The 23985-nt window shown below is 38.8% G+C and overlaps 2 protein-coding genes across 4 annotated transcripts in view; both read left to right on the plus strand.

Moving 5' to 3' along the window:
- nlrc5 (NLR family, CARD domain containing 5) overlaps positions 1-3202 on the plus strand; it is a 33677-nt gene extending 30475 nt beyond the window's left edge. Inside the window, exons 48-54 of the mRNA XM_058645339.1 lie at positions 139-222; positions 306-389; positions 501-584; positions 679-756; positions 1134-1217; positions 1473-1556; positions 2098-3202. Coding sequence (XP_058501322.1) covers positions 139-222; positions 306-389; positions 501-584; positions 679-756; positions 1134-1217; positions 1473-1556; positions 2098-2185 — 586 coding nt within the window. The 3' untranslated portion in view covers positions 2186-3202. The remainder of the gene's footprint in view (positions 1-138; positions 223-305; positions 390-500; positions 585-678; positions 757-1133; positions 1218-1472; positions 1557-2097) is intronic.
- Positions 3203-4298: 1096 nt separating this feature from the next.
- Positions 4299-23985, plus strand: part of cpne2 (copine II) — a 36780-nt gene continuing 17093 nt past the window's right edge. For 2 of the 3 annotated variants that reach the window (XR_009241845.1, XM_058645330.1), the window contains exons 1-10: positions 4299-4512; positions 7441-7641; positions 11333-11512; positions 11818-11892; positions 12108-12179; positions 12270-12353; positions 12567-12656; positions 13498-13596; positions 15162-15248; positions 17485-17544. Coding sequence is in view for 2 of the 3 variants with exons in the window: in XM_058645330.1 (XP_058501313.1) it covers positions 7465-7641; positions 11333-11512; positions 11818-11892; positions 12108-12179; positions 12270-12353; positions 12567-12656; positions 13498-13596; positions 15162-15248; positions 17485-17544 (924 nt within the window). In the remaining variant the exon portion in view is untranslated. Of the gene's footprint in view, positions 4513-6177; positions 6331-7440; positions 7642-11332; positions 11513-11817; positions 11893-12107; positions 12180-12269; positions 12354-12566; positions 12657-13497; positions 13597-15161; positions 15249-17484; positions 17545-23985 lie in introns of all 3 variants that reach the window. The other variant, XM_058645331.1, reaches the window with a different exon arrangement.

Genomic DNA, 23985 nt, shown 5'->3' on the forward strand with positions numbered 1-23985 from the left:
TTTATTATTTTACTTTATTGACTAAAGCTAGATCTAAAGTATCCAACAAAGTATCATAATAGGAATATAAAGGATTGATAGAAGATAAAGTATTTACAGTATTATTTACAGTATTTCATTTGTCCGTCCACTCTCCAGGCTCGCAGAGAACCTTATTGACGACCAATCGGGAGACAGACTGCTGGAGGCTTTGATCGGCTGCAGTCATCTGCAAGAGCTCTAGTGAGGATCTTTATATATCTTGCTGCCATGTACTGTAGTATCATCTAGGTTGTGTCATATTAAAGCTGCTCTTTGTTGTCCAGTCTGGGTAGCAACCGTATTGGTGACCTCACTGCTGCCAGGATGACCCTTGTTCTTCCATTGTTGACACACATCACTGTGTTAGAGTAAGACACACACACACACACACACACACTCAAAATCATTGAATCTTATTGTCTTAGTCATAAATATCCTGAGGATTCTGTTTTTTTTACTCCTATATGTGTCTTTTTTAGTATTTCATTGAATGTTATTGGAAGTGAAGGGTCAGTGAGTCTGTCCAAAGCAATCCTGTGCATGAAGAACCTCACCAAGATTCAGTAAGACTCGTGTTATTGTCGCAGGAGTCACGACACTTATTATTTACAAACTAATTATCATTATTTGTTTCTCTGTCTTGTTCTGCACTTTTAGTTTGACCTCTGTCGGGACTCCGGAGCTTTGCCCCGTAGCTGCCAGCCTCAGACACTGTCCTCTCTTACAGGAAGTGAGGTAAGAGCCCAAATAGGGCTGTAAGCAATTTGGTTAACTGGGGTTTGATTTATTTTTTATTATTTATTTTGTTTGTTTACACCACCATGTTGGCAGGAAAAGCTTTTGCAAAAAAATGAACCTGTCAGAGTTCACTGTGCACTTTAAATCCACAAAGATCGAGCGATATATCACAAAACTTGACATATTGATCACATCTGACCCTTTTCCACCGCGCAAGCCTTGCATTTCTGCCCAAGCTCTGCAACTTTGACCAATCACTGTAGTTTTCTATATTCTTGCTTTTACAAAATAGAAATCTACTAATTAATTAAATCTAATAGTACATAGTATAGTATCTCCTCTCCGTCCCTCTCATTTTCTCCCTCTCTCCTCAGTCTGGGATGGAATAACTGTGGCGATGACGTGGTGCTGGAACTGGCCAGAGTTTTGCCCTTTTGTCTGAAAATGACCAGAATTGAGTGAGTTTGCTGAATCACATTTGTTTTCAGTTTTTATTTTATATTATTTCTATTTTTGCATTTTCATTGTTCTTCAGGATGAATGAATGAAAAAAACATATTATCACTGTATTATTATTGTGTTATTAGAACACTATTGTATTGTTATTACAAGTCATTCTCTGGATTTTCACATCAGAAACAAAGTGTGTTGCTATATATGTTATTTTGCTGAGTCACTACTACACGATATGTGTATGTGTTTGTGTGTCCTAGTCTGGAGTCCAACTGTGTGACTGTTTCTGGAGTGGAGGCCTTGCTTCGAGTCTTACAGTCGTGTCCTGCTCTTCAGATTATCAGGTAAAAAAGATTTGGCCCATAGCGGCACCTGTAAATGATGCTTTATTAAAGGGATAGTTCAAGTGTGGTTGTATGAGATACTGCTGAAATGTCTCCAACATTTACGCCTGATAACATGGCTACTGGAACAGACAAAAGAAGAAAAAACACAGATTTAAGCCACTTAACAAAAGGTTCACCCAATGATAAAAAAAATGTTAGACAGCCTTTTTCCATTGAAAACAAAAGTGTATTTCCTCGCACCAAAGTCCATAGAGAAAATCAGCAATTTTACATCACAGCACACAGGGGTTGTAAATCCACTGCTGCCTCCATCAGTAAGTTCAATTATGTTATCTTGGGATTTGGCTTTTTGAAATCTGTTTATTCCGATGTGCTAAAGTGACACAAACGCACCAAATGAGCCAGCATTAAACCATCCTCTCCTGTGTCTCCGTGAGCTAAACATGCTGAGTTTGGTGCAGGAGAGTGAGCTTTCACTTGAATATAATTTTACTTAAATCAGCTCCATATACAGTAGATAATAATGTGTTTTTGTTAGGCTCTGGAGGAACAAGGTCTCACCCAGTGAAGCCCACATGCTGAGCCTGAAAGACAAGAGACTGAATTTCTCCTCCACTGGATGCTGATGCTTTCACCGTGTGTGTGTGTGTGTGTGTGTGTGTGATGGACATTGTGGAATTTGGAGCAGCATCCTACTTGTCTGCGGAGGTGAAACCACTGCTGACAGTACTGTTTTACTTTTTGCCAAAATAAGTGTCACCCTGCAGATCGTCATTCATCATGAAGCTTGAAACGTGATGAAACGGGAAGAAGTAGGAAGAATGTGGCAGCTGCTGGTATTGAATGGAATAATTGTTGAAAAAGACCACTATGTGGTAGAATTTATGCATCTTTTAATTTCAGTATTAACTATGCATTGACTTGTCTCTAGTTTCCGTAAACTGAGAATCAACTGATTGTAACGTTACGTTGATGTTTTATTTTGTAAAAAAACATCACATCTTGCGCTTGTCAGGTCATTCACATAGAGTAAGTCACACAAATGTGACTCACAATGTGTGGCTTTATTTTATCTAATGAGTAATTAATTTAAAACGTGCAGAAGCACTTGTTGTTTTTTATCAGTAATGTACACTGAAGAGTTCCTGTGAAGACGTTTGCACTATGATGTTAGCAGATTGCACTATGATGGTGTTTACAATTATCAGAGGCCACATTCGTGAAAACACGATAATAATTCATGAAATGACAGTAAAGAAAGAGTTGAAAGGGATGCTCCTTCTACTCCTCCTCTGTCATCTGCTCTTTAACGGTCTCTGTTCCAAAATTGTGTATTTATTTTGCATAATATTATTTGACCTTTTATTTTTTTTGTTATTTATTATGAAATGGCAGTTTATAACTCTCTGGTGTTATATTGATCCTCTCATTTCTGAAATGAGTTCACCTTCTCCTTTTCCCATTCCTCTTTGTTGTTTCCATTTTATTCATTTCTATGATCCGCTCTGCAGAGGTTTCATATGAACTGGCACAAGATTTTTCTTATGTTGACGTTTGCTTTCAGGTTGAGTTTTGAGTTCTCGTGTGATGAATCACTTCTGTTTCATTTTGACTCGCAATGAAATGAAGATTAAAAAAATATTTTGGCCTTTTATTTGCAGTGTGTTTAATTTCCTGTCCGTCTCTTATGTCACAACACAGCACATGTTTCACTTGAATATGTTGGCAGAGTCCAAATGCAGCTAAAACGACCACAAGGAATGTTTGTAATGTCCTTTAACAGACTGTGTGTGTGTGTGTGTGTGTGTGTGTGTGTGTGTGTGTGTGTGTGTGTGTGGTGACAGCTGCTGATATGACAGCTGGGAACATTGCTGTCCAAATGCAGTCACTGAACTCTCATTTATTTCTATCTGGTGTCCTCTTGAGGTGAAAAGAGGCGGTGCAGCGACACATGATTTTAATCTCAGCTGTGATCAATATTTTGTTGAGTATTTAGACTATATTTAGTGGTTTCAAAATAAATTGTTCTGTAATTTTTAACTGATAGCTGTTGGGAATGTGACATATACAGGTTATATTGTGTTATTAATAATTTTCTATAATCAGAAGAAAAAAATATTTAAAGTGATAAGAAAACATAACATGAAAAGTACAATTTACAATTAATAACATGTTCACTGTGCGCAAATTAGGACACTATGTGCTCCCTTACATTGTTAATGTGTGTAACTGAGTTAATATTACCAATTCATTGACATGTTCAGTAGGTCACACTCACACACACAAAGAGAGATGGAGGGAGACTTAAGTTGATGTACCTATCTTAACCACAAGAGAGTGCCATGGGAACAACATGTCAAATAGATACTTAGATACAATAATGATAATAATACATGTATTTATGCTGCAGTTGTATGCCTAAACTAAATACACAAAGACGACAACCAATGTCACACAATTCAAAACACAATTAATGTGTAAAAAAAAAAAATCACAAATCAATAAAAAAAAAAACACAAAAGGAAATAATAGCAAATAAAATACTTTGATTTTTTAAAAACAAAACAGAACACAAATAAATACAATAATACACACAACTAGTTGTTTTTGACAAATAAACTTAAACGGAAGTGCTTTGGCAGTGACGCTTTTATTTTGCAGGTAATCTCGCAGCACGTCCGGTCTTGTTAAGCTAGTGCTGCTAACTTGACGCAGGTTGCTTCATTCATTTTACACGTTAGAAGGACGAGGGTGAGGATGTTCACGCTGTTGCTTCTTCCAGGGAAAATGGCAACGACGGTTTAATTTTTTTATGGATTTTTTTTTTTTTTAACAAAGTGTTTGTTCGAATTTTCTTAATTATTTGTTTTAACGGGAATTAACGTGTGTGTGTGTGCGCGCGCGGTAAGAAGAAAGTGTCAGCTGGTGAGAAGTTGGACGTCGTTTGACTGAGGTGAGTGTGAGACTAATGTTGTTGTTTGTTTGTGTGATAGTTACAAGCAGAAATGTAACTGTTAAAGAGACACTGACTAACTGCGTTTACTTGTCAGTCCATTAAATGACACGGTAAAATGCCGTGTAGACGTATAGAGGAAGGATGTTGGAGGTACAGCATTTTCAGACAAACACCGTATCTGCACGGTGAATTTTGACAGTAAAGAGGCAGTTTCTGTTTTTTTTTAGAGCAATTCCACGTTTAATTAAAGTTAACAACTGATTGTTGTTTATGTCTCTGCGAGTTTTGGTTGAATGTGGCAGCCAGAATATGTCATTTGACTTAATGACTGTCTGCATGATGAGTTCACTGTGTTATTAGCACCGTCCTGTCCTGCAGGGACATGTCTCAGGTGTGACTGATGCACAGCAGGGTCAGTATTTATAACATGGCATGGGAACATTTCCTGTCATTCACAATATAATTGCAATATTCAAACAACAAGAAATGCGTTTAAATCATTTATTCTTTAGAGATTAAAGGTCCAAACATCTGTCAAAACCTGATTTTTACCTGGAACCTCCATTAACGTCAAAACTCTGTAAAAAACATTGATGCTAACATTGGGGATATGTTAGCAAACAGCGTAGCAACATCACAAATAAATAGTACTATGCAGGACTGATTTACTGTGGAACAAAAACAACAAAACAGTGCTATTAATGGCAAAAGAAGCAGTGTTTGTATGGGGAGGTTGCTCCGAGTTTCTGAGTTGGAAATTCCAAGGTCCGACTACAAATGGAATGCAGCAAAAGCACGTACAAAAGTTCGGATTGAGTGCGGAAATTAGAAACCCATAACTTAATGCTAGCCCCTAAATTTTATAAGAATAACTTCTAGGGCTGAAACAGTTACTCGATTCATCCATTATTAATCGATTACTAAATTAATTGTGAACTCTTTTGATAAACAATTAATTGGTTGAAGGGTTTTTCTGGATTCTTTGCTCCATATAACAAAGAAATCATTAGAACTCCCAGTGTTTTGGTTTGTGGACAAAACAAGAACATCAGGCTAGTTTGGAAAAAAAGATCTTTTAAGTATCGCATTAAAGTTTTAAAGCTTGACAGCCAATAGTACAACGCTGACAAAAATAAGTGTGATTCATGATATTATTGTTATATTATTTGAATATAGTGGCACTTTCTCTAAACCAAATGGAGGTACAGACAAAAGGTTGAACCCACTGACATTTAAGACGACTGTAAATGAAAGCATGTTTTTAAAATGAGGACAATTATTTGGGTCAAGATAATCATGACAAGAGACATTCATAATGCCAGCCTCTTGTTGAAAACATTGATAGTAGACATTTTCTCCAGGATATTTTTCTTTACCATCTGCCCTTCATTGCATTACAGCATCGAGTACGATTTGCATAAGTAGCGTCTGTTTGTGTTAGACTCACTTACACATGATACTTATTGTCCTCTCATTGTTATGAGCACGTACTGTACAGCATTTTTTTTTTTTTAATCCGTTCACTCATCATTCAAACTGCTGTTTATTTTGCACTCAAGTGGCAGAATAAGTAAACAGGAATTCATCCAGTCACACAGCAGCTTTTTCAGCGCCTATGAATGGTTGAGTAAATGAATGAATGTATTGCACTGGTATTTTCAGCGCAGCACCACCACTACTACCAGTGTGACATCAGAGCAGCAGCAGAACGGGAGAAGCACGCTGCTTATGACACATTAGTATCTTAGCAACAGACAGCATCGTTTTCAGCGCGCGCCACTCTGAGAAGCAAACCTGCATGGACACAAGCTGCTGGTGGGTTTGTGATTCGTCCTCAATGCTTTCAGAACATGATTTACTGTGAGTTATACACTGAGAGGGGACGCCAGGCAGGTTTTGTTAGTGTTTTAAGATACATGTTTGGGGGCGGGGTTTGCTCTTTACTTCCTTTTCACCCCGGCATTGAGGTTTCATCATTTTGGAGGTTCTGCAACCAGCTTTGATCTGGGCTCTGGACATTAGGTGTGTGTCTCTCTGTGTGTCCCTCTGTAGTTGTGGGGACCAATTTTGTTTCAAAACCATGACTGTGAAATATTTTTGAGGCCTTTTTTGTCACTCCTTACAAATTCAAAGAGCTGTTTGATGGTTTTGGACTTGTTGAGGATTGAGCATTTCATTTGTAAATGTTTGAGGTACTAAAGAAATATACACCTGCTTGATTCTTAAATTTGAGAATATGTTTGCTGCTCTTGTCACAAAGTTGTAAACTGCTCACTCTCCCTACACCAAAGTCCATATAGAAGAAAAATCTGTGTTTTTAGCTCATGGTGTAACAGGTTAGTTTGTGTCAGTGAGGTAGATCTGAATTAAGTTATTTGAAAATCCAAAGTCACAAAATAACACATTTGAAGTCAACTGATAGAAGCAGCAGTGTATCAACAACAACTCTGTACTGGAGATGTAAAATCACTGATTTTGGTGCAGGAGAGTGAGCAGTTTGTAACGAGGCACAAACTTCAGTTTCCAGTAAAACATATTCTTGAGATATAGTGAATTCAGGCAGATGCAGATTTAATTCAGTGGAGAAAAATGTACATGATCTTTCAAGCAAAAACTTAAAAATGACATGGTTCCAAGTGATTTAAATGTGTGGTTTTTTTTGTCACACATAACTGTAAGTTGTTGTTTGTGCTTTGTGCTAAATAGGATTGTATGGTTTATGTCAGTAATATACACTCTCACACAATTGTTTTGGCTGCAAAAAGACATTATTTGTATTGTGCTTGTGGAGTTTACATTTTACCAGATTAAACTACCAGCACTGTTCAAAGTTTTCTTAAGTTTACAAGTGGTCAGCCAGTGTGGGATGATGCGTGGGTATGTATGAAACTTATGAAAGTGACTTCTCTGCCTTGTTTATTTCAGGGTGATTAGTTCTGACCTCAGATCATGGCCTACACTCTCGGCTCAGGCGCCGACGGCCAGACACGCAGTGTCGGACCTCAGCACTGCATCACTCGGGTGGAGATGTCCGTCACCGCAACCAACCTCCTGGACCGAGACGTAGCCTCCAAGTCGGACCCGTTCTGTGTTCTTTTCCATGAAGTGGATGGAAACTGGGTGGAGGTAAGAACGGATTTTGATAAATGGAAGATGGAGGTGGTGGAGGAAGAGAGGGGAAGGGTGAGAAGAATAATCTATAGAGTTAGCTGTAGGCATCTAGACTTGCTTGACCTCTCATCCAAGAGGCTCCATCAGTTCAGGAGGACTTGGCAGAAGGAGGACAAGAACTGCTTCTCAGAAGAAGTTTTGAATTTCTTCATTTATGAACTGAAGAAGCCTCTTCAGACAAGGTGGTGAAACGTCTTCAACTTCACTCAAGCAAGTCCAGTTGTCTTCAGCAAAATACTGAAGATGACTATGACCTGGATGACTGAAAACCTTCACAGGTGAGGTGAGAAGGAAGAGGTGTTTTGTCTTTGTGAAAGAAGTGGAAATGGAGAGAAATGGAGGATGAAAATGGCACATTATGCAAAAACAGAGAGATGATACATTCGTGTTCGGCTCATCGGCAGTCGACCCCGTTTCAGATGTTTCTCCATGCTGCATATCGGCTCCAGGGACACGGAGAGAAGATGATAAAAGGGAGACAGAAATACAGAGAGGACCGGAGAGAAGACTCTCAAGGTCACTTTCACTGTGGTGGGTCTTCAGCAGAGGAAAACATGAAAGAATTGTGTTGTTGTCTGTGTGAGTTTGCAGGCAGCATGTGTTGTGAGTCAGATTCAAACTCGCATTGTCTTGTCCATCTGGCACGAGGCCTGTGATGCTGAGCCCACTAGGATGTGGTTTGGTTATGTAGACCTATTCAAAGGGCTCTGAAGAGTGCTGCAAGTGCGTCAATATTACATTTACAGTCATTTATCTCCGTCCAAGCAAGATAATCTGCAAAGGTTTTGTGTCGTATTGGCCTTTTGTCAACACAGGGAGCCCTAAAACACTCATTTTGGGAAAAAAGGGTGGTGTAAACATTTTAAAAATTTAAAAGATCACATCGGGAAAGTTCCGTTTCCACGTGGATATGGCCTCAGTGTTCCACAACCCAAAGAACTGGGAGAACAAGGAAGAGAACCACTAGACCCAAGATTTAGAGCTTCCACAGTGACTCAATTGATTGGTAATTGACTACTTAAAAGGGGCTTTTTCTTAAGTATGTACAACATGGACCTTTTAGCATTTAAAACGGTTACTGCAATACCAATTGAAAACATTGATTAAGTTTCTTAAACACGACGACATAGACCACACTCATATCCAATAACCTATTGATACATGTTCATTCGTTAGCAACAGACAGAGGCTGAAAGTGTAAGAGACGATAAAACATTATATATGGTAAACATCCCCTCACAACCTCTTCCCTTTCAGCTGTACATCTCCACCGAAGACCTTGTTTTTGAGAGGGTTAGTGAGGTTTTGGGTAACGTGTTGCCAAACAGCTGGCAACCTGCAAATCATTCATTTCTTACAGATAACACCCTTTTAAATCATTGCTGTTGCTTGACGATCAATTTAATCGGGGAGCGTTTTACACCACTTTTTGTGCCTGACAGCGACATCAGGACCTTTAGGATCGACTGATGCATCAGATCTTTTATATCTTTTAACACTACAAAGCTGTTAAAAAAACACGCTTGTGCTGATGTGTAAGTTCAAATTATATTGAAATAAGTCCACACAGCTGAATTGATCATTGCAGCACGGCTGACATTTACATTCTGGTTCCCATTCCCAAGACATCGATGGACGGTGTACACTTGTCCGTGCTCTAGTAAAGTATTTATGGGATTTTTTAGTGTTTTTGGATCATGTCAGATTTTCCCGTTGAGTGATTTTTGACCCAGTATTGAACCTTCAGCTCATCCCATGATGAGTGATCCATGGTTTCAGCTTCTTTTAATGTGAATATATTCTGGTTTCTTTGCCCCTTTTATGACGGTAAACTGAATGTATTTGGGTTTTGGACAAAACAAGACATTTGAGGATGTGGTCATTTTGGGATTTGAACATTTTTCATCTATATTCTGACATTTTAAGCCTAAATAATCAATTAATTGAGATTGAAAAAAGATCCTTTGCAAAAAGATCATGCTCATAAGTACACTTGTGTTGTGTTTCTTGCTTTATTATAAGCAGTATACAGTACAACAACTGAATGGCCATATTGTCAGGGTTTATGGGAAGAAACGAACATGAGCTGAAGATGCTGAAGAGGAACGTGTTGAAGTTTGTGTGTGTGTGTGTGTGTGCGCGTGTGTGTGTGTAGGTTGCTGCCTCAAGGCTTCTCTTAAGCGAACAGCTGGTCAACGGGGCAAGTGTGTGAATATGTGTGTGTGTGTGTGTGTGTGTGTGTAGGCGAGTGCCTCAGGTTGTAGCTCGCTGTCGGTCAGCAGGGCATGTGGCTCTGATGTGAAATTGCCGATGGTTACTATGGCAACCGGAAGGGAAACAAAAGCTTAGTGCTCCTGGAGTGAGGCAACGACGGCGGCGGAGGCGAAATGAGGCCCGAACCGTATTTCTTGGATGTTCTCCACAGTTAGCTGTTGCTCTGCTCTCGCACTCGTCCTCGGCATTCTCACTTTCTCGGACTCCCCTCCTGTTCCCTTTGTTTCTCTTTCTCTTTCCTTCTTTCTCTGATTTCTGTCAACCCGTCTTCCCCTCTCTTTCTCTCTGTCTCCGTCGCACTTGCCGTCTGTCTTCGTCTCCATTGCGAGATAGAGGTGTGAGAAGCAGCTGAGTCCGTCGGGGAGGAAGGAGAGAGAGAGAGAGAGAGAGTGAGGGAGAGGGGTAAGGGTGTGAGAGCCAGGAGGTGTGAGAGAGTGTGATGAGAAAGGAGTGGTGGGGGGGGGAAAGACTTTGGTAAAAATTACCAAGAGAAAGGAAAAGAGCAGAAATAGCTATGAACTCAAGAGGGATTGGAGGGATCTCATGAATGAAGAAAACAAAACCATCAGAGCTACAGCTATTATTAGAGAAGCTTATAGAAATATTGATTCTCTAGATACCAGAATACTGTTTTCTCGCTCTAAACTCAGAATCCCTCAAGGCTTAGCACGTGTTAAGGACACACATACACAGTCTAAGCCTGCATAACGACAAGTGAGAACTCACATACAGAACGATATTTTACCACAAACAGCAGGGAAGCTAAAATCAGTGGGGTTTAAAATCACATCTTTACTGCAGACTTGTGAAGCTGTGACACCATTTGCTGCATCAGTATTTGTGACTGTGAACAAATGAAGTATCTGCTTTATCATTATTATTATTATTATTATAATACACTTTTAAATGGAGCATGTCAGGAAATTTGAATGTACAGATTCAAAGTGTTGAGCTGTGTTGCCCCAAACTCTAAATGAGGACGTACCCAAATGACTGATATTCAGTTAACGTCCAGGTTTCCCAATGTTGGTCCTCAGGGACCCCTGTTTTATATGTGGCCCTGCTTCAACACACCATCTAAAACAGGCAGGGCAGTGGTTTTTGAGGACTGGGATTGGGAAACACCGAGTTATCTGTCATAGAGGAGCAAAGAAAATGGAACATATTCATATTTAAGTCGCTTAAAACCCAATAATTGTTTATCAAAAATTGTTGGAATAAAGTTAGCAATTGAATTGAACAGTTGATTCCTTCATGGTGCCCAGGGAATAAATCTAATTAGATTGATGATCTCCCTCCTTCTTACATGGGTGATTTTCTTTTAAACATCTCTCTCTCTCTCTCTTTCTCTGCGTGTCTGTTTGTGGTTTAGCTGGGCCGCACTGAAACAGCGGTGAACAACTTGAATCCGGTGTTTGGGGTGAAGTTTCAGGTGGACTACCACTTTGAGGAGATCCAGAAGCTTCGATTTGCCATGTTCGACGAGGACAAGTGCGCCACGCAGCTCTACGAACACGACTTCCTGGGAGAATTCATTTGCACGCTTGGAGTGGTACGGAATTATTGTAGATAATGTAGGAACTAACTGCTGATAAATTCAACGAGAGGGAAACTAAGTCTACATCCATACTACATACTACTGGGCTGGAAATAGGGATTCATTTACCCACTTACACTTCCTGACTGGCTCTTACTAACCATGCCCCGACTATCAGATGTGAACCAAATCCACCTTTAAAACAACTGCAAAGGAAAATCAAGTTTTCATCTGAAAACGCCTTTTTTTTCTTTTTTTACGCCTGTGTGTTTCAAATTAAAATGGGTTAAATCTAAGATATTTTTTTAATTGTCCACTAGATCGTGTCCAATAAAAAACTCCACAGACCGTTGATCTTAGCCAACGGGAAGCCAGCTGGCAAAGGATCCATCATGGTAAGTACAGGTGCTTTACTTTGTGTCCTGATTTTCTCTCTGCACCCTGTCATCTGTGGTTGCCGTTGTAATCCACATGGATTATGTTTAATGGCATGGTTGCAGTATTTTATGGTGGTGATGATGATGATGACAGTGGAGTGAGGTTGTTGCCACGTCTGTTGCTGTGTATTTTTGTTTGCAGCTATTTTATGGCGCTATCTGTGTTACTGTAGATAACAACTCAGGAGCTGTCTGACAACAGAATCATCACGTTGACACTGAGTGGACGTAAACTGGACAAAAAGGTGAGCAGCTCACCCCATCCCCCCTGATCTGCACCCTTGATCAGCTTGTTATGGAATATGAGTGCTCATCTTGTTTCCTCTTCTGCGCAGGACTTCTTTGGGAAGTCAGACCCCTACTTGGAGTTTCATAAACAGGGAGAAGATGGTAAATGGATGCTGGTGCACAGGACAGAGGTGAGTCACGGGTGGGGGATTAACGGCACCTTCATTTATCACTGTCGCAAGCTTGTCTTTTTTTAGTGAAGGCATGTATTACACAGGGTCATGCAGTGTAAGTGTAAGAACAGAAGGCAATTACAGATGCTGAGGTAATTCTGCAGCTGCACCACATATCTGTTTCTGAGTGACTTAATAATAACTTGCTTGTTTCTGTGTCTGTGACTCCAGGTCATAAAGAACACTTTAGACCCAGCGTGGAAATCTTTTACTGTGCCTCTCATTTCTCTCTGCAACGGAGATGTGGACAGAAACATCAAGGTAAGTCATTAGGAAAGAAGCAAAAGCGGCTCCGACTAAAAGAAAATACACTTGATCCTGATTTTACATGGTTCCCACAGGTCCTTGAAATCCTTGAAAATTGCCCTAAATAGACATGGGTCGTTAAAAGCGCTTGAATTTTGTGCAAGAAAGAAGTTAATTTGATATTTAGGTAAATGTCAGGTAAACGCCACTACTGTTTCATACCCTGCATTACTTGATGTATGTAGAACACAGCAGTGTTGTGGACACTGTCCACTGTCTCTCTCTGTCCTTGACGTGAGATTCCATGCAGAGCAGCAAGCGAGTAACGTTAAGCAAGAGAGAGCAAATGACGATGTGATGTCTGAGAAAATCCAAGATCTCAAAGAAAATGACAAAGACTGATTTTGACCAAGATCCCAAGGACAATCACTTCAGAGCGTGCTGCAAATCAATAAAAGTGGACGCCATCATGGGTGAAGCAGCTCTTACAAGTTGCCCTCCCATCTTGGGCTGTGTCAACACATTTGGTCCTTGAATTTTAAGGGGATTATTGAAAAGTCCTTGAATTTGATGACATCCAAGGTGTGGGGACCCTGTTTTTATTTTAAAGCAATTATATGCTTGGTTACTGTCGATAAACCTTCCTAAATTATACACACTGCACCTTTTATCATGTTCCATTATCCAGTTCTGGTTTATGACCACGAACATGTACAAATGTTGTGTTCAAATAAGTCAAGTTTTCTCCAATATATCTACTTCAAATCATCACTTTTTAACCCGTGACAATATGGAGGTGGTTGTTAAATCACCAAAAATATAATGCCATACTGCGATGTGCTCTAAATAACGACAGGTCCTATGTTATGACTACGACAACGACGGAGGCCACGACTTCATCGGAGAGTTTCAAACCACAGTTACCAAGATGAGTGAAGCCCAGAACTCAGTGGAGGTAAGACACGGTTTTGGTTTCAGCTGAAAAAAAATCACCATGGTCCCAATATGAACACAACTGGTTTGTTGAGTTGTTGAGATTGTTGTGCCAAGGAAAAATCCCTCACATGAATTCACCCCCCACGATCCTGACCTGTTGAAACGCGTTTACTACAAACTCTGACCTAACCTTCCAAGTGTTGCAGGAGAAATCAACGTTTGTACAGTTCCAGTTTTTGGTGAGCCTGTCTGTAGTAGACTATGAGAACGAATTGTGATTCAAGTCTATGTGGTCCTTGCAACTCCTACGTGTGAAGACTTGGTCTTAGTGTTGGAGTTGTGTTGGGCGTTGTCATGGTAAAGGTTAAGGTAAGGGACTAGGAAATGTATTATATCTGATTGATGCACAGTGCTTAACACATTTGGTAATTATCATCATGTAAAAATCATTATGTACAGTTGAAGCTCTTTAACTGAAATTATATTTTTAATGCTAGAATATAATGCTTATTGTTATCCATGATTTTTCAAATTTACAATATTACAAAAAAACAGGAGAAATAGAAAAGCACATTATTATTTTATGTCAAATTACATGTTATTTATGTGCATTCCTGAACAGAAACATTCATTTTAGTGATTGATTAATTTCGCCGGCTCACAAATTTGAGGAATAAAAAGGTGAAAAAAAAATAATAATAACATTTTTAGTTTTCAAAAATTTGTTTTCTCATTTTTGGTCTAACACGTGTGTGTGTGTGTGTGTGTAGCACTGTATATGTATGGGTTTCCTCACTACGAATGCTGTACAAGAACGTGTGTGTGTGAGAGAGACGGAGAGCGTTAACACGTGCATCTGTGCATGTGTTCATCTGTGAAACTGCATGTGTTCATGTGCCAAAGCAGCCCTCATGACTTCTCCTACAGAGTCTCCTCGTTTGTGGTAATGATGTTCGGGGGGGTTACACAAAATAACAAGCACGAGGAGAGAAAGATGGAGAAAAGAAGAAGATAGAACGACAGAGGCAGGATGGAGAGAAGGGGGGGATGGAGGCTGAGAGACAGTGTGTGTGTGTGTGTGTGTGTGTAAGGAAGGATGAGAAAATGAGAGGTGCTTTTGAGATGTAAAACAGCCATTAGCTGAGCCTCGGGAACACGACAAGGCATTTAGAGTTACCTGTCATATGAATCACCATCTGACTAAATCTCCATGCGAGACCGTGTCTGTTGTGATCAAACACAGTGCTATCGAAAAAGTGTAGATTTTATGAGATAAAGATTCCAGTGCCTTCATTTGTCTTTCATCCTCGGATTAATTCAGTTTAATTCAAGTATAATTAATTGTTTGGTTTTTGACACAATTACCTCGTGTCAGTGTTGAAGTAAATGTATGCATCGTGTGGAAAACATGCAAATCTAAGTCACGTCTCTCTCTCTCTGTCATCTCTTCATTTCCCAGCTTCAGTTTCCAGCTCTGCTGTCATCTCTGTTATTTCCCCCCCCCACACACATCTCCCTTCTTTTCTGATACTGATACTCCTCGTCTTTCTCTTCTTCTCCTGTGACTCTCTGTTCTCTCCTCAGGTGGAGTTTGACTGCATCAACCCCAAGAAGCAGAAGAAGAAGAAGAATTATAAAAACTCTGGCTTCATCATTGTCAAGTCATGTAAGGTGAGGATGGATTTACTCACTGAGACGTTGACACACTCTACAGTATATCCTGTAACTTTGGACGCTTTTATGCTTTTCATGTGTTTGTTTCCACTCTTAAGACAAAGAACTGACTTCAGGATAAATAAAAACTGAAATGACATTTATAAAAAGCATTCAGAAATCTTGTTTTAATCATGAAAAAAGCTTCAAACCGATTAAACGATGATCAAAATAGTTGACGATTCATTTAGTAATCGAGTAATTGTTTCAGCTCTATTAAAAACACATTTAGTCAATCTCTGTTGGCCTACATTAATCCCATTTCATTGAACCATACCAAGTTAATTAGAGCGGCAACTAACGATTATTTTCATTATCGAGCAAACCTGGAAATGATGTTCTCAAGTATTTAGTTTTAATGATTTAATGATTATATGAAGCAGAGAAACCAGAACATGAAGCTGAAAAGTCAGAGTAGAATGTTTTGTTTTAATTATTTAAAAATAATAATCCCTTGTTATTTTTGTCTAAAACATTGTGTTGATTACTGAATCAAAGCAACACTGGACTTGTGTTTATAGGTACTTCTTAACCAACTCATTTACTTCCCTTCAGCTGCTGAGAAACAGCTGCTTATGGAGGTTGATTTAAACCATGAGAAGTAAACATACACCAGAATCTTTTTTCTTTTTTTTTAAATGTGTGTGAGGATAAAAACTGCACAGATGGGGAGTTATTGCTCATTGAGTTCAGAACTGTAGAGCTGCTTCCAGCCGGGAACTGCAGTCTACATATTTTCTTTTTTTTAATATTCAATTTTCATCTGCGTGACAAAGCAGTTGTCCAAAAATCTTGCTTTTTCCTTCTCGGCTCTTTGTGAAAATTCCCCAAAATGAAATAATCAGAGTGAGCTAATGTGAGGCTACAGCCTGAGAATCTCACGTCGAGGCTCATTATCACATCTGACCAAGACAAAGCTCCTGCTGGGTTCTTCATATGTAACTTTTTGCCGGAGGTGCTGTCGCTGTTGCTTTGATGAATGATGATGTTTGATGGCTTTCCAGTCTTTTTAAAGTCCAGTGTGTAATATTCAGGAGGGTTAATCAGGAGAATTTGAATATACTATATATATATATATATATATATATACATATATAGATATAAATAAATATGGTTTGTGTTTTATAGCCTGTAAAATAAGCATTTTATAGGGCCTCGATTTATGGGGGCTGCTGTCTTGGCCAGAAGGCCAAGAACAGAAGTCCTCTGTTTACAACAACATTTAGATGTTACAAATTCTTACACACTAGACCTTTTAATGGGCTTTTTTAAATTGCTTTATATATTTTAGTATTAAAAAAAAACAAAAAAAAAAACGGGAAGATAATACATTCCGTAAACCTTCATGCTTGTCCTTTTGTCACCTCATAATCCACTCAGTGCAGCATTTGATTTTGATCAGCTGACACACTTATAATTGTGTCTTTATAACTTCTAAATAAGTGGAACAGTGTGACGCACAGAAGACGTATAAAGCTGCGATATTGAGTCAGTATAGCTGTGCGTGCTGTCCTGTTCACCAAAACCTAGTCCTGAGGAGGCAAAACCTGATTTCTGAGGAACTGGCTAAGTTTAGGGTGAATATTTTTAATAATAATAATTGTGGTTAGGTTAAGGTTAGAGTTAGTCGTTAACTGGTTATAGTTAAGGTTAGGGATAACACTTTGTTTGGCTGTTCACATGAATGGAAATCAATACAGTGTCCTGAGAAGATTAGCTGTGTAAACCTGCGTGTGTGTGTTTGTGTAATGACAAGCTTTCATAATTGATTCTAGTCCTTCTCCCCTTTTCCCCCCTGATGCAGGACATAACACATTTATTTACACACACACACACACAGCACAAAATGCACAAAACGCTAATACAGTAATTATATTTGTTGGCTGCCGGCAGGGATTAGACTAATGACAGTAAAGAAGTGTGGTAAATATTCATTGTAATTGGAGTGGAGATTGTGTTCAAACAAGATAATAAGTTGTAATGTAATACTTGATTTTAAAATAGATTTGTAATGTTTTTTATTATTGTTTAGTTTGTTTAAATCTGGGCTGTTAAAATCAATTAATCAGATAGAAAGTTTTTTTTTTGTTATTATGTTAATAATATCAAATAAAAAAACGCTTTTTATTACGTTTTTTGTGGCTCATCCTCCTCGTTTTCCTAACTTTACCCCACTGACTCTCTCGTCCTCCAGATTACAAGAGACTACACCTTTCTGGATTACATACTGGGAGGATGCCAGCTCATGTTTACTGTGAGTATTAAATTAGCATTCCCGTGGGTTTTTTTTTTTTTTTTTTTCCTGCCGCCACTGAAGTGACATGGTAATGAGTCACATGCTGCAGCATCACTTGCTCTTGAAAATTGAAGGGGGAACATTTTCGTTCTCTGTCGTTATCTCCCGGGGGTTACAGCGGGATGATCATTTACATTCAGAAAGGGAAAAGCACGAGAGACAAGAGGATGTTAAATTTGTCGAGGGGAGAGAAGAGTAATGGGGTTTTGTGAGGCGCTGAGTTGTGGGTTTGTTGTGAAAAGAGGAAACGGGGGGAAAAAAACCAAGAGATTTTGGTAAAGTTACTTTTGACTTTTGAAATAATAACAAGTGAATGTGAGATTAAGAAAGGGAGGCAGTTTGAGAAAGACAGTGGACACTGATTTGGACATGTAACATGAATCCCAATAATTTAAGATCATCCTCTTTAACCTGGCTGTTAAAAAAAGCTTTATTTACTTAAACAACAGGTTTACTTTGTTTATTATTTGACACATCATTTTATTTCTTACACCCTTCAGTCTGCATGCTCATAATTGGATTTCATCTATTTTACAATATTTCTTATTACGTATCTATTATGTCTATAATGCTTGTTGTTCTGTCATTTTAGTGTGTCCCCTTTAACATTTAGTTTTAGTCCATTTTACTTTATCAGTATATCTTCATTTCTGTTTGTCCTACTGTTTCAAGCTTAATTTTTGGTTTTTGGTTCTCATAATGTTTTGGTAATAATCTACTATCACTGATAATGTCACATGTCACAAATACCCATCACTTACATAGGAGAAAACTGTAAAAAGAAATTATATCTCTGTCAAATCTCATTGGATTTTAACAGAGTTTTGTATGTGTATGCCAGATCAGACACTCTACCATCAGATTTAGTTTCATGATGATCTAATCCAGATTACAGATTTGGCAGCAATTTAAATTTAACATGGTTCAGTCCCATTTAACTAATTCAAATGTGTATATCTCAGCAATATACTGGAAAAAATTTCAATGGTGGAGGTTTTTCCTGTCTCTTTGTTTTTTGGTTCAGTCAGCGTGTCGTATTTTAATTCTCCACTGTCTCCGGTGGCTACATGTGTTCATCGACCGTGAGGCTGATGTAAATATTTTGATAATTTCCACACGAGCAGAATTCCAGTGCGGTGGGAACGTTAGTCTGTTTCCAGCAGCGATGAGATGAGCAGCACATTTAAGGCGGAATGGGAACTCTTAAATCCTCACTGCTCACTCCTAATCTTTTGCCTTTTGTCACAGACCTGCAGCTCTTTTCGCTGAAGCGCACGCACACACACACACACACACACACACACACACACACACACACACACACACACACACAGAGCTATTTTTACTAGGACACCACATAAGATTTCCATTCATTTGGACAACTAATAATTATATATCATTATTTTTATAATCATAAACCTAACCACAATTCAAATCTTAGTCCTAATCTTAAAGACTAGTTTTGTCTCATTAGGACCAGATTTTGGTCTCCATGAGGCCTACTGGTCCTGACAAGGTCAGTGTTTATGACAGAAAATGTCCTAAAGAGGCGACAAATACAAGAACATACACACACACACGTGCGTCTAATACTGTTTTAACACAGCTGCCATCTCTCAAAATTCATTTATATCACACACGTGAGCACCAATATATAACATACACACACACACACACACACATAAACACAGAAATCCTCAGTATCATCTTCATACAAACATTTTATTATCTCACATACGTTGGTACTCAGAAAATATACTCGAAATATCTTCAGACACACACCTTCCCCAGCTCGTGCACACTAACTGATTTAGACACACTCATGCACACACACACACATATAATCTCACAATGATGCTTGATCATAGAGGACGTCTTCTCACACGCACACATTGCCACTTATATGCTTAGATATTGCACACACACACACACATCTACACAAACACACACCCATGCAGGCAGAAGGAGCTGTTCCGTGGTGTTCAATCAGACTTAGCGTAGCTCTAATCCTAATCTCCACGAAGAGAAAGTCTCAGGGCTGTGGAAGCTGACAGAGAGAGAGAGAGCATCATTTCTGTGTTACACACTCCAACACAAAGAGACAGCCTGTGACTGCTGGTGGGCTGTGAGTGTGTGTGTCTGTGTGTGTGGGTGCGTGTGCGTGTGTGTGTGTGAGAAAGACTCACTTCAGTGGAATTACGCTGTTATTCATATCTGGTGTTTGATATCATTCAGAATTGTGAATGTAAACGGATATTCAGTAAGGGATATTTGAGAGCGGAGAACAAAAGGTATAGAAAACATACAGAGATGATGGAATATGTGTCACACACACACACACACACACTCAGATTGTGAAGAGATCCTTTTCCTGAAGTATGAGCTGATTCAACCTGGTCGTCAGGATCCCATGTTGCTCTCGTACCATTTGGGGGAAACCACAGATTTGTCTCTGGACCAAAATAATGTTTCACTTTTATTATTTCTACGTGGTGGTGCTTTTGGCAGAAATAATTAAAAGTGGTTGATTATAACCAGCTCCTGTTTATGAGTGTAGTTTGTTCGTTTTCATGGTGCCTCACAGCAAGAAGGTCACCGGTTCACCTGGTTAGACCCTTTTGTACTAATGTAGGTTTTCTCTGGGTTTTCGGGTTTCCTCCCATACTCCAAAAACATGCAGAGGTTAATTGGACACTCTAAATTTGTGTGAGTTGAGTGGTTGTTTGTCTCTGTATGTTTGCCCTGTGATGGATTGGCGACCTGTCCAGGGTCTACAACACCTTGACTCCACCTCTCCAGCTAGTTAGGTTTGGAATAAAAAGCACCTGGCTGTTGTTGGGAAAAGTAAAAAGTAGCATACTAGATTAGGGCTGCAACTAATGATTATTTTCGTAACCGATTAATCTGTCAATTATTTTCTTGATTATTTGAATGATGATGTTCTCAAACGTCTTGTTTTTGTCCACAAACCAAAAGTATTCAGTTTTAATGATTTCTTTGTTTTGTGGAGAAAAGAAACTAGAAAATATTCCAGTCATTGTTTGTAATTGGTGTGATGTCATGTGTGGGTTGATCACCATGGATTGTAGGTATTTAAAGTGGTTATGCCATAGTTCTCCAAACGCCAGAATTTGTGTAAGTAAGACATATCTTCGAAGTATGCTGTGTACATGGAAAAGGAAAAATCAAAAGATTGTATTGGGGAAATGTTTCCGAGTGGATGAGGCCTGAAAGTCTCCAAAAAAAGAAAGCCCCTTCAGAGGGGAACTCAACTAGTTTTGGAGTATTCAAATTAGCTGCTATATTTACCGCTAGGGTGAAGAAGAGCCTGCTGTTGTTGTGTTCATTAAGTTTCTTTAAATTAAAGCTTTAAGGTGGGCGGATCTTTCATTGTTTTCCTTTCTTTCCTCTTTAGGAATTTGTTTAAACAAATTTTCTGGACAAAGATATGTCAGCTAGTTAGAGGAGAATCTCTGCATTGGCTTTGCACAGACTTTAAAACCCCATTGTCCCCAGTGGCTGTAATGATACTAACTCAAATCCATTCATGCCAAAAAGAGGGGAAACTAAATAAAATGGAGAAGGACCAAAGCACATTTACTCCCTTGTTCTTCAGGTCAGCTTACACGGCAGAGTCCCCTGACCCTGCAGATGGAGAGAAAAAGCTTTTCATGAATGAGAACACAGGCGGGCTTCTTATCAGCAAAGAGTCAGGGCTGTTTCTTCAGTCCGTCTGCTCGGTGCTAGAGTTTACAACAGATCTCATCATTTTATTCAGTGAACTGAGGCCTAGCTACAGCAGTACAGAAGCATTAGATCAGGATATACGGGCAGGAGAAGATACCAATGAATTATTGACTCTAGTTTTGTTTTCATGAAACATGTAGTCCCTCCCGTGTTTTGAATTTAGCTCGTCGTGTTGGGAGAATAAAATAATAAAATAAATAAAACAGATTACATTCATACTGCTCAGTTTTGGTTAAAATGCATACATTCTATGTAAAAATGCTGCTGGCTCTGTTTTGTTGAGGAACAATGAGCTCCACCCTTCTCTTGCATTTGCTGTCACTAACTCTAACTCTGTTGTCTTTTTCTTGCGTTTGGATCGCACACGCTTTATGCACATGCTCCACGTCGTCTTTTCAGTTCTTGGTGCCTTTATGTAGCAATGTTACAGCGCCACATACAGGCCTGGCATATATATATATATATACGATCGCGCTCAGAGTCCTTCTGGGGGGGTTTCGTGTCTTGATGCCGTGTTTATGAAAAACGTTTTAGTAATGCAAAAGAAAGAAATCATACCGCCAATATTTGTTTCAGTCAGGATAACGCCTTTTAAGACTTGTTTTTTGTTTCTCTATCGTTATAATGGGGTCCCTACTCAGATGTAGACATTGTTGTTTCTTGGTGGTAGTGTTTAATGAAACTAATGGTGTGTTTTCACCGCCTCAGCTTGCCCGGCACGGCACGGCACGGCACGGCACGGCACGGCACGGCACTGTTAAGTTGCGTTTCCACTAGCATAGTACCTGGTACCAGGTACTTTTTTTTAGTACCTGCCGGCCACTGATTGGTCAGATTGCCATCACAGGAAGAGAAGTCCGACACAAGAATCAAGCCGAAAAATTGTAGATCAGTTAAAAAGACTTAACAATCCTAAAAATGTGGGTTAATCTCCAACAATTAACAGGGAAATGTCTAAAATCTCAATATTTAACGTTGGAGTCTGTGCACTGATCATGGAGGAAGTACTGAACAAATATTTTTAATGAACTGATTCTAATGATTCAGTTACACTGAAAACAACTGCTTTACAAGTCACTAGTGAATCAGCTTCCTGTTTATACTGATACGTTTACCCGAATGGTCACTGGATATAAAGTTTTAACATTTAGTAGAACAGATACAGGAGTAGTAGAGAGGATGTATCCACAGTCTCCATCTGTGGGAGTCTGACACCACACTCATCCAACCAGTCTCTCCTCCAACCACCTCTGTAGCTGTATAATTTCAAAATGAGTGGAAGGTTCTGACATGAGATGCTTGACAAGGCAGAGCCCGAGAACATGTGAGGAATGTCAGCATGTCACTTATTTGACAGTTATTTTTCTGTAGTGAAATCCCTCTAATTTGCTGCAGTCAAAGATGTTTTCTGCCACATTCACCTCTGTGGAAACATTTTGTTTTTGTTTTTATTTTACTCATGTGTCAGCAATTACTAAAAGCTTGAGGCGAGGAGTGAGTTGAAAGCAGAAACTTACTGCATCTGTCACTGAAGAGGATACGGACAGAAAAATGTTGACATGTTTCTAACAATAATAATAGAAAAATGTATTTATACAGGACTAAACAGTTCAAATCTAGTACACAGATAAATACAAAGTGCTAAACTAGAAGTCGTAAAATAAAACAAAACAGTTTAAAGTTAAATACTCAGTTGATTAAAAGTGCATACATCTTTTTTGAGTGGAAAACAAATTAAAACCGATGAAAATACATAAGAACCAAAATCACCACTTCATACATGATTCTGCATTTATATATATATAGTTTTGTTTAGATGGATAAAACAAATTACATATCATTTAGCGCCTGCTAAATGATATGTAGATATATAATATATATGATAATAGATTAAATTCATTCGCTGGTAAGTCAATGTCAAAAAATATAGTTTTATAGTTGTAGTAATTGCATGTAGTAATTATAGAGTGGCTTTAAAAAATCCAGTCACAATAGATTTAGATTTAGTTTGTTTTATTCTATTGTACAGTATTTTAGTAGGTTTTTTTTTTTACCACTGATTTCTTGTATATTATTAATTTTTTACTTCATATATGGCTGAATTTATTATATTTTTGTACGTTATCCATTTTGCTTCTGTAAAGTTGAGTCGACACCGAGCAGAGATAATTTTTGTTAGTGGTAATAATGTTACATTGTTACTGAGTGCATGACAAGAAAGAACCTTGAATCTTGGTAGTCTGTCCCAACTATGTGCCACTCTCTCTTTAATGTCACCGTATTATATTTCCTGAAAATGTCATCATTTGTCTACTGACTGCAGTAACCCTGGGCTAAGAGTAGTTTGCAATATGGGTCTCACTTCACACGTGTGTTGTTCCAGGACTAACATGCACATATACACAAAAACAGCAACACCCTAATTCTGTCACTCTGCATCTGTGTGTGTGTGTGTGTGTGTGTGTGTGTCACTCCCGCTGCTCTTCATCCTCTCGTCATTCACCTCATTTGCCCAATTTTCTGTGTAGTTTTTCATTTTTCCTCTTCCTGCGGTTGTTTCGTTGTCCGTATTGAAGCAGGACGTTGTTTTTGTTGTCGTCTCTTTTTTGTTTTTTTTTCCCCCTCGTGGATCCGAACATAATACAGAAAGAG

The sequence above is a fragment of the Solea solea genome, chromosome 12, assembly GCF_958295425.1.
Source record: "Solea solea chromosome 12, fSolSol10.1, whole genome shotgun sequence".
Lineage (NCBI taxonomy): Eukaryota > Metazoa > Chordata > Actinopteri > Pleuronectiformes > Soleidae > Solea > Solea solea.